Consider the following 11,215-nt stretch of genomic DNA (forward strand, 5'->3'; position numbering starts at 1 on the left):
TGCCATGGTTTTTTTAGACTAAATCCTTTAACCCTGGATGATCTATCTTTGTTAGTGCAGTGCCCTAATCCCAGCTGGAGCCCTTGTGCACTACTCTAATATAAATATTTATTAGCTGGCTCAGGCTGCAGGGCTGTGCCTTCACCTCAATGGCATGGCTGTTTCTGGGGAGCAGCAGGGTGGTTTCTGAAGGCTGGGTGTCTTGTGGGAAGGGTTTGAGCACTGGGAGAAGATGCTGAAAGATCGTATTTAACTATTGCTCTTCTTGCTCACTCTGTCCCATCTTAAAGGTCACAAAAACTGTGAGAAGATGGATTTATGTCTCCAGCATATTCATAACCCACTTTGAACCATGTGGCCCTCAATGGCCTTGGATTTCTAGGCAGTAGAATAAAAATAAAAATACAGCAAAATAAAAACCAAAATTTATATCAGAGTGGGAAAAATCCTGTCTGAAAATGGATCTATTGACAATGTTATTCCACACTACCCTCTAAGACAGATTTATAAGAAATGCTGGAGGAACTGGAGTCACTGGGTGGTGCTTTAACTCTCCCATATTTTCAGACACCAAACTCACAAACTCCATACTTTTAAACTGCTTTTTATTGAAATGTAGTACATTAGCAAACCCTAACTAGTCGGTATACACTATGAACATACTGGCATATACCACGTAACTACAATACAGTGTTATACTTACATCAAAACATGTCAACAAGTTCTGCTGCTGGCAAGCTACACCTCCACAGGGGCTGGAGAGCTCTGGCTGCTGGGAGGGCACTGTGTGTCCCTGTGTCCCTGCAGTGTCCCCAGACCCTTGGCAGCTGCTGGCGTGTTCAGGTTACCTGGTCACACCGGTGTGACCCACCTGGCAGCAAGCCAGTTCAAACAGACTCTTCATTTTACACGCACGCAAATTGGGGTTTTTGTTGTTGTTTGCTGCAGTCTCCTGTGCCCAAAGGTCGGGGGGTCCCCTCTCTGCTGAGATAAAATGATCCTGTTTTGGTGGAGTCAGTGCATAGTTAGCCATGGCCTTGGGCAGGTGATCCTGGACAGGCACAGGTCATCCAGAGAAGCTTTCAGGATTTAACATCTACTTGCAAACTGCAGCAGGGCTGATGGGACAAGCAGAAGAGCAATGCTACCACTCCTTTTGCTCCAAAAGGTTATTCCCTTTTATAGGAGCAGTGCAACAGACCTTACCAGTGCTGGGAGCTAAGCCGAGACATACAGGGTGGGGAAAATCTGCCTGCTGATGTGGTGGCACAGGGAAAGTCTCTCATTCATGTAGCACCTTCCAGCACAAGCAGAAAGCAACAGGCTGGGGCACTGCCGTGCTGGGACCTCATGAACCTGCACCAGGAGCTTTGCTTTTACAGCCCCAAACACTCTATTACACATTCCTGGCTTAACAGCAGCAAAGAGCAAGTTTACTTTCACGCCCAGACTTTCCTGTGCTGGAGCATGGGAGGGCTGCTGTTTTCTGTATGATCCTCCCTCCCAGTGCGGCCCAGTCTGGGTTACCAGCCCAGTAAGGCTGCGGGCAGCTACGGCTCTTACTGCCCGAGACAGTGTGAGGGTGTTACAGACACAGGCACGGGGGATCCACAGCAAATCTGATGATCTATGCCTTAACATAGCCCTGCAGAGCTGCTCTGCTGGGACTTTATGGCTCTTTCCCCCCCCCAAGGGGTTTGGGCAGCTGAAGATCAAGTCAGAGCCAAGCAAAGGCGAGCCCTGGAGTATGTGAGAAGCAGCAAACAAACAAAAAAAAAAAAGCAAATGGCACATAAATGCACACAGCTGAGCTCAGGGAAAAGAATAAAAGCTCCTGGCTCCTGAGGGGCTTCTGGATACAAGTGGAGAAAGGAACAGCCCAGCAGGAGTGAGGGAGCTTTCACATACATGTCCATCTGATTTCTGGGCTGCAAACCCCCAGTCCCAGCTGTATGACACTAGCTAATGTTACACCTCAGCCTTGCATTGAAATCACTCCAAGCACCTTCAACTTTCAATAAAACACTATGTAGTTCTTACTTTGTAGGAATATTAATACTTAATTATTAACTCCTTAGGAAAAAGATTATTTTTGGGCAACAATTTTGGCCCTGAAGCCCAGAGACCCTGGACATTATTGCGGTAAGAAAGAAAAGATATTCAGATGTTATTGCACAACCTACACATCCATTTCTGAGCATCTTCATGAGGCTAATGGGCAGAAGAGCAAAAGGATGCTCCATTCAGTGATCCAGAGAATGAGCATCCCACAACAACAGCCCAGATCCCACACACCCTGCTTTGGCTGAGCACAGCCCACCAGGAACCTTTGGGCTCCCACAGATTGTGACTGGTTTGGAGTAATGCATCCCCTTGGAGGGGCTGGCTGGCATGGTGATGGCACAGTGAGGCTATGGCACAGTGATGAAGAAGATGTTGGAGAACAGATGGACAGCAGTGCCTGCACAACAGGGACCTTCACCCAGCTCTCCAGAGGAGGAGGAAACCAGTAGTAATTGATGGAGTGCAAATGGTGAGATTAGAATTAAAGAGTGTCTGGGAATGTTGCAGGCTTTAAAAAAGGCTAGGTTAATGAAAGACAGATAACAAGGTGTCAGTTAACAGTGCTTTGAAAAGGCTCTGTGACCAGATTTCATCCCCCAAAAAAGCACTTTGCAAGCACCAGGTAAAACTGACACGCCCTTGTGAATTTGGGGTTTTTGGCCAACATCTCAGGACATCACTGGCTGGGGGTTACAGAGCATCATGGCTCTGCATCAGGAGCAAAATCCCACCTGGAATCCTGCTCTTGTCACTGCATCCCACAAGGAAGGGGTAGGGAGCACAGCTTTTTCTCTTAATTATTTCAAAGACAAGGGGAAAAAAGCAGATATGAGCACCAGCATATTGAAGTGCTCTCTACCTCTCTCCTGATTTCCCCCCAGTCTGTTTAGCTGGAACATCTTCCCCTCTCTCACTCTCTTCCCTGCTCACCAGTTTCCACCGAGTGTGCCAGAGCTGAGGCTGCCCTGCGGTGCAGCAAGTCTAGCAGGGAAAGGAAAAAGTGAAGATATCTTTAAATGTAACAACACATATGCAAGCTGTCATGGCACATCACACGCTTCTGCACCGCTCAGGCTGGAAAATTAGGTCAAGTATGGCTGGGTAACACAGGGTGAAAAAGGAGCAAAAGCTTTACTCGGGAATTTGAAGGTGTTTCCTGATGTCCCTGCCCTGAGCTCTCCTGTTCTTCTCTCCTCACCCTGCAGGGCTGGCAACAGCTCTGTGGCTCTTGCCTTTGCCCCACTGTGCCTTGGCTTCTGAGCTGCTCTGCTATTTCCTGTGCTGTAAAAAACAAATTACTATTAGCTAAGCAAAATAACAAATGTTTTTAATAATTAAGTCAACTCACTTGCCAGTAATCAGGCTGCAGAGCTGCCTGAACTTCAGCTCAACCCTTGTGCCTTCATCCTTCAGCTCATGAACTGACTGTGGCACTACCTCAAACCTAAATTGGACTGAAAAAGTCCTGGGGCCTCAGCGTGACCCATGTTTCCTGCAGAATTCCCTCTGCTTTCCAGGAGCTGGTGAAAAGCTCTTGGCTCTCCCAAGCCTTTGCACTATTTTACAAGAATGTGTTCAAAGAAAACTGATGTGTGAAAGTCTCATAACATAGTCCTAGACATGTTTATTTAACTGGTTTTGGTTTTTCTTCGGCTAATGCAGGATACCTGGCTATTCCTATAGGATCCTCAGGTGCCAGGGCAAGCATCCTAGAGCAAAGGGACAATGCAGATTCCAACACATGAGCTCACTGGAGGGAGCAATTGTGAGGGTCATTAGATAAATTTTAACATGCTTCAAATTTAATAATTAATGTTGTGTATTATAGGTAAAAAGCACACTTACAGTCTGGTTTCTTACTGGCAATTATCCTCTAAGAACACAAGCAAACCTTGATTTTACAAATGTCTTATGGGAACATGCAAAACTTTCATAGAAGAGGAAGCTGAGAAAGAGAAGGCAAAGTGTTGGGGTTTAAATACTTTAGGAAAACACTTGGAGATAAAAGGTTTTTTTTGTATGTAGAAGTCATAAACTGAATGTTTTCCTGTTAAAAGAAGCACTTTTTTTTAACCTGCAGTGCTTGGTAGGTTGCGGTATATTTTACTTCTGTGAAATGACTCAACCACACACAGCACCACTGCAGCAGAACAAGAACAACAATGCTCATCAAGCTTTTTTTATATACCGATTAATATTGAAAGGAAAACCTCAAACTTACCAGCACAGCCCAGAAAAAAATCACCCATGTTGCTGTGGTGCCTCTTCCCCATCCTAAATATGACTAACTGGGGAAGGCCTGCTCCAGCACATCCTGGCATGCACGTAGGCACTGATTGCTTGAACAAGCTTTTAATTTTTCCAGTGTTGCAAGACGTCCCAAATCCAGGATGTCAATTACAAATACCAGTTCCCCTATCCAAGATGCTACAGCACAAATCCATTTTTACATTGCTGTGCCAGACCCTGATCTCCACTGAGGCAAACTTGCCCTCCCCCTGCTTAAAGCCAAGATATTTGGTTAGAAATAAGATTTAGCAAAATACAAATTACATTAGTTATTATATTGTCTTTAGGGGATTTGTGCTTTCTAATTTTTAATTTCCATGCCTCTTCTAGCTTTTCTGTTTATTCTGGCACACAGCTCGTGCAAATGGGCTCAGTTGGAGCTGAGAAATCATCAGGTTTGGTTTTGTGCTGAAACTGTGCCCCAGTGACATTCCCAGTGGCCTCAGGGGAAATCCCTGTGTTGGGATGGGGCAGCCCCTATGAGAAGGATTTGCTTGGGGCGTCAGCAGCCCACGCAGTGCTACAAGAGCCTGTCCTACCCAAAACCCCACCTGAGCAGCTCTGTGCTGGCTGGAAGACACTAAGACATGTTGGCATTTAACCAGGTAAGCCAGGTATCTGGGTTTACCATAACCTGACTGCCCTCATGGATAAAAACAAGCCCCATAACACCCTTGAGAGACGGTGATTTTCCTCTAGGGCGTTTGTGTTCCCAAGGCGCTGCTCCCACGTGTCCCTGCTGCTCTCACAGATGTAATTACGAAAACAGGGGCTGCTCAACCAGCCCTTCTGCTGCCCCCGAGCCCTGTCCAGGTTCAGCTCAGCCAGGGGAGCTGTGCCTGGGCCCGGGTGCAGCTCAGCTGGGCTGGGATGGGGAGCTGTGCCCGGGCTCGCTGGCAGTGCCCAGAGCTGTCGCTGCCTGCCCCGCACCAGAGGAGGGATGCTGACCACGACCCGCTGCTGCCCCAGCCCGTGGCACTTCCTGTGACCTTCACTTCTGCTTTGGAGGAGAAAGTGGGTGTCAAAATTGTGCTCTTAAAAAAGTTTGGGGCTTCAGCGCATTTCCAGAGCGAGCTGAATGGCAATAAAAGTGCATTTGGTAAATATCAATGTAGGTATTATGAGAAAAACCTCCCTACACTTCACGCCACCCACTCTTGAATTATCAGATTAAATAAAGCTGACGCACAGCAACAAAAGTCAAAGCATGCTCAGCAAAGAGGCTCATTTCCTCATTTTACAGAGCTGGGTTTTTCTTTTTCTCTTGAACATCCACTTTAAATACACAGCTGAATCACACTTCAGAAAAGGATATATGTTAAGCAGACTGCTATACAATTAAAAACACTATAAAGGAGGGGAAATTCCCCTGCTTGCAAAAGCAGGTGAAATTAAAGCATGGCAGAATAAGTCTTACCTTTCTTTTTGGCTTAACTGATTTCTCAAGATTCCTATACAGAGGGTGAAACTGTGTTTCACATTACAAGGACACAAATGAGTTTCTACACCTACAGTAACTTAGACTGCAATGGAGAAAAATCCAAACATTCATTAACAGCTATGCATTGTCTGGTAGGAAACAGTAGAGCAGAAGCGCTTGCTCCTCCATGTTGGCTCATTTGAGGAACGCTGTGGATAACTTAGCTCCAGAGGTTCCTCTCTCGCTCTCCATTTCTGCATTGTTCTCTCAGAAGCTTGCAAACAATATCCATTTCCCCACCGCTTTTGTCACATGCTGGTAGAAATTGATTTTTCCTGCAGCGTGTCAAAGCAGTAGCTGCTTTCCTTTCTTCTCCTGCTTTCTGCATTCCCGTTATTGATGTCAGTGGGAAAGGGCACAGCTCAGAGAACGTATTTGTTAAATAACTGTTGCAGATCTCAACAGGAGAGTGGGATAAGAAGCTTACCTCTTTTCTTCTTTGTGTAATGCCAACATGCTGGCTTTTAAAAAACCTCAGTGAAAATTTGGTGGATTTTTTTACCCCCCACCCCCCCAAAAAAAAGTTACATGAGAAAGAAAGCTAATTTGATTCCTGCATATTTCAAAAAGTCTAATGGTTTTTAGGTAGATCAAGTGCTGGTTCTGTGAATGTCCTCTCTACAGAAAGAGACTCACTTGACTTCAGCACACAGAAGGACCAAAAGTATATTCTGTGTATACCATTTTCTCCTGCTTCAATCAAATTGGAGAAAAAATCCAAGTATCAAGTTCCTTGAAATCTTCCTGCAAATGCAGGTCCTCTCTGCAGCTTGAACATCAGACTGGCTCGCCACTGTCCAGGGTTAAGTGGGTTGTAGGAAACTCAATGCACTTATCAAGGTCCCTCCCAGAAGGGGTTATTTCACAGTAAGGTTATGGATTGACCGAGATATACGAGTGCTTTTACCAGTCACTGGCCATCTCCTCTACAACCAGTTCCCTTTCTGACATTGCCTAACCTTCTGGACAACTAAAAAATTGGAAACAGCAGATGCCTGTGTAAGAGACGCATTTGCAGTTCAGCACAAACTCTTAGGGCCACCGTAAAACCTCTCCTGCATCACCGCGGCTGGGCCGACACAGCTCCCCATGCTGTTACTCAGCAATTTCCATCAGACAACCTTGCTTGTCACAGCTCTTTGTCACCTCAAAGATGCCACCCTCAGAATCCACCACAGCTGGTCTTCCTCTGTGCAAACGAGAAGGCGGGTTCGTGTTCTGGAAAAAGCAGCTCTTCTTCAGACAAAGGAGATCCATGGAAAGAGTACACAACAATAGGAATGAGAAATGAAAAAAACGGAAAAAGGGCCAGGAAGGAGCATGGATTCCTTTCAGGTTTTGTTCTCGTCATACATGTCCAAGGCAGGCTCGATGGTTGAAAACTCGCTCTCGTAGACCAGGCTTCGAGGGGACAGAGAGTTACGATGGAAGAAGTGACTGCCTGCAAGAGGTAGAACAAAACCACATTAGCAACACACAGGAACAATGGAAGAACTGAATGAACCATCCTCATACCTGTGTGATGGATGCAAACACAGTACACATGGAAAAAACAGCCACCCTTCAACACAAACAGTAACAACCATATGAAACATTTCACCTCTGTTCCTCTGCTCCCCAGCCAATTTAAAGCAACTGCTTTCCATATGCATGAACAGTCACACCTCGAATGGCTCTTTCAGATAAGAGGTCAAGTCTGAGCAGGGCTGGGGCAGGCCAGAGTTTTGCACTTGGTGCTGGCTGTTGATTTACAGCCTTGTAAAGTGGAGATATGCTTCCTCAGAAGATCCTGAAATCTCTGGTCAGCACCAAAACGCTGTGCCCTGCACCAGCACAAAGTGCTTCAGCTTGGGGTCAAAAGGAAGGAGTAGGCGGAATGAGGGGGTCCCCAGGGATCATGCCAGCAATGCTGTTGGAAGCCTGACGTCCTCCAGAACTCAGCACGAGTCACCTTCTAGAAACAGCCACCTATGGATTTCCTTACACATAACCAAGGAGACCCAACCCTCTTTTCACTGGCAATAACTGAAACAAACACCACACGGCTGTTGATAAACTGGGGAATGGAAGTCTATTTTTTTTCCTTGGTGGCCTGGCGTTCCTGTGGCTCTCTGAATCCACAGATGTGTTTGTGCAAGGAGCCCAGCCCTCCTGCTGTACAAACGATTCTCTCTGAAAGCATCTATCATCAGATCAGGCCCTTGGCCAAAACACTTCATTACCTGGTTCCTCGATCCCAGGGGGGATTAGCTGGGAGCAAGGCTGCTTAGATTACAGCAGCTACATGAGCCAAACTGGAGGCAACTGAAAAGCTTCCAAGTACATCAAAAAGGCATTCAACAAACTAAGGTGCCTCCAGTTTCAGGCATCAGTGAAGCAAGATGCTTAGGGAATTGTAGTTTTAGCCCTGGCAGATTTTAGCTGCTTAAATCCCCCTTTCTTTGCCAAAGTTTGAGCCCAGCCTATCCCATTTTGAAATAAAGACCTTACAGAAGACATAAGAAAATAAGAATTCAGCTGCTCCTGTCCAAAATGACTTTTTTCCTTTCCCACTCACTCACAAGATACAGACTTTGTGTGCCCTTTGCTAAAAAGTGCCCAGCAGGAAAATAGATTTGGGCAATGGATCTGCTCCTCTTTCACAAGCAAAAGTCAGTGCACACACTCATTCCACCATTTGCAGTGAGGATGGGAAGTTGTCATAAGCAAATTAATTTTTGATCTTGTAGTTAACTGAAACAAGAGTGAAATTAGTGGTTACATTGCAGTGGATTGTTGACTCTGCCAGGAGCTTGTATCCAGGTACTTGGAACAAGTGGGCTGTCTGGGAATATACTTCCAGAAGCAGTTGGTGGGGAATGATAAACACCCATTTTCTGGATCTGAATCATCCCCCAAATTTACAGGTTTCTAAAACTGGGCAATGTTTAAAATAAAACCAAATAAAATAAATAAATAAATAAATAGAGGTTGAGTGTTTAAGGAAACATAAAGCTGGATCTGTGACTTCCAGATTATCATGGTCTGTCTCCAAAAGCTGGACTTGATGACTTTAGAGATCTTTTCCAACCTTAAGGATTCTATGATTCAAGCACAAAAACCCCAAACCCCGAACCTGGGTTTTACCTCAGGAATTATCTGGTATAATTCCTGCAATGGAATTATACCAGATAAAACTGACTTCAAGACTGTGTTATGGGTCAGGATCATTTACTTTTTGATGAGTGAGTCTCATTTTGCAGTTGAAATAAGCTGTGAATATTGGATATTTCATCCCCCCTTCCTCCACCTGCTGCAATGTTACACACAACCAATGCTCAAATAAAGCAAAGGGATTCTAAAAGCTGGGTGCTGCTTTTGTTTTTATTACACAGAAATCAAACATGGGATTAGGAAGCAGACAGCCCAGGCTGTCATTTCCTCTGGGTGCACCCAGACTTCCACTCTAGAAGGTTGGAGGGAGAGATTTAATCAACAGGCAGAGCAGGTCATCTGACAAGAAGTATTTTATATTAATCTGGAAATAGACCATAGTGTATGTCAAACACCTCTAAAATTCTTTACTGTGACGTTTTTGTCCTTCTTGGCAAAGGAAATTTAAACCACCCACTTCCAGGAAGGCTGCATGTTTCCATACAGATAGACATCTCTTGGCTTCCATACCATTTTTGAGACACATCGTTCATTCTTTTCCTAATTGTCTCCTCTCCCGTCCAGTGCAGCCAGCCCAGACCTGAGACTCCAGCTGCTGCTCAGTGTTTTCCACCACTCAATCTTCAGGTGCTCCATTAACCAGGTCAGGAGCACTGCCCACAGCTTATGTCTGGAGCAGCAGGGCACAGTGACCCAGCCATGCTCCTCTTAATGCAGAAAATTGCTACTGTTTCTTTAAAAATGTGGCATTGGTCCAGCTGATAAATTTACTGAATAAATGTATTTTAAGGACAAGTAAAAACATCCGCAGTTCCAAATTCAGCTTATGAATCTGTTCTTCCTATTTTGCACTTACCAAGAAAGATCAAGATTTATCTCTTAGGTACAGAAAACAAATGGGAAAGCTGCATGCAGTTTTAATACATGAAGACAAATCCTTCAGTGCTCTCTGCCACTATTCTTCATTATATGCGTTAAAAGAACTTTCCAGATAACTTGCATTGAGTGTGAAAATAAACATACTACCCTGGAATTGATCTTTATACCTACCATAGAATGCCACCAAAGTGAGGACAAGACCAAGGCTAAAAACTCAGAGACATAGCACTGCAGGTGCACCAGGATTAAGTATCACCTGGGGTTCCCTTTCCTTCTGAAAGTATCTTAATGCCCTTAGTCATTAATCGGGGCCATCTTCTGCCACAAGCTGCAGTCCCTTCCACAGCTCCTCCAGCAAAGACTCCTTACTGTGGAAATCTGATCAGAGCACCCCCTACCTTAATCTGTTTTAGACACCCTCTCAGTTAAGGAACAGAGTGGAACTATTTCATAAAGTGCCCTTTCCAAAAAGCCAGCTTAGCAGGAAGACGACAAAGCAACTGTTGTCCATATGCATGAACAGTCACACCTCAAATGGCTCTTTCAGGTAAAAGAGGTCAAGTCTGAGCAAGGCTGGGGGAGGCCAGAGTTTTGCACTTGGTGCTGGCTGTTGATTTACAGCCTTGTAAAGCAGGGAGGTGCTTTCTCAGAAGACCCAGGAAGACATGGTGGGATGACTGGTACAACTGGAATGCTGCAACAGATGGCTAAAAATCCTTCAGAAGGGACAAGCAAGGAAGGAGACTCTTTGGGGTAGCCCTGTGGTGCTCACAGAGCCACTTCCCACGATTTACCAGCAGTCCCAGCTACCTGGGGAGCTCCCAGCTGACTGGAGGTCAGCAGATGTGACATCCAGCTACAAGAAGTGCTGGAAGGGGGGTCTAGGAAACTGCAGGCCTGTCAGCCTGACCTTGGTGCCAGGGAAGGCCATGGAACAGATCATGGCACATCCAGGACAAGCAGGGGGTCACACCCAGCCAGTGTGGGTTTAGGAAAAACAGGTCCTCTTGACCAACCTGGTCTTCTGTGACAAGGTGACCCACTCAGTAGATAAAGGAAAGGTTGTGGATGTGTCTACCTTTACTTTTGAAGAGTTTGGCACCGTGTCCCACAGCACTTTCTTGGAAGCTGGCTGCCATGGCTTGGACAGGTGCACCATACACAGGTTAAGAACAAGCTGGATGGCTCAGCCCAGAGAGCAATGGGGAATGGAGTTACATCCACAGGGCTCAGAACTGGGGCCAGCCCAGTTTAATGTCTTTTTCAATGATCTGGATGAGGAGATTGAGTGCACTCTCAGTCAGTTTGCAGCCAACACAAAGTTGGGTTGATCTTCTGGAGGGCAGGAAT

The 11,215-nt window shown here is 45.7% G+C and overlaps 2 protein-coding genes across 2 annotated transcripts in view; both read right to left on the reverse strand.

The window, feature by feature from the left end:
• Nucleotides 1-6,289, reverse strand: part of TBC1D9B (TBC1 domain family member 9B) — a 28,024-nt gene extending 21,735 nt beyond the window's left edge. The window contains exons 1-2 of the mRNA XM_014312153.2: nucleotides 6,261-6,289; nucleotides 5,866-5,876 (exon numbers count right to left, since the gene is read on the reverse strand). Of these exons, the coding sequence (XP_014167628.1) occupies nucleotides 5,866-5,876; nucleotides 6,261-6,289 (40 nt within the window). The remainder of the gene's footprint in view (nucleotides 1-5,865; nucleotides 5,877-6,260) is intronic.
• The window catches only part of RNF130 (ring finger protein 130), a 56,182-nt gene continuing 45,555 nt past the window's right edge, over nucleotides 589-11,215 (reverse strand). Inside the window, exon 10 of the mRNA XM_031055194.1 lies at nucleotides 589-7,274. Coding sequence (XP_030911054.1) covers nucleotides 7,165-7,274 — 110 coding nt within the window. The 3' untranslated portion in view covers nucleotides 589-7,164. The remainder of the gene's footprint in view (nucleotides 7,275-11,215) is intronic.

The sequence above is a fragment of the Geospiza fortis genome, unplaced genomic scaffold (genome assembly GCF_000277835.1).
Source record: "Geospiza fortis unplaced genomic scaffold, GeoFor_1.0 scaffold55, whole genome shotgun sequence".
Classification (NCBI taxonomy): Eukaryota; Metazoa; Chordata; class Aves; order Passeriformes; family Thraupidae; genus Geospiza; species Geospiza fortis.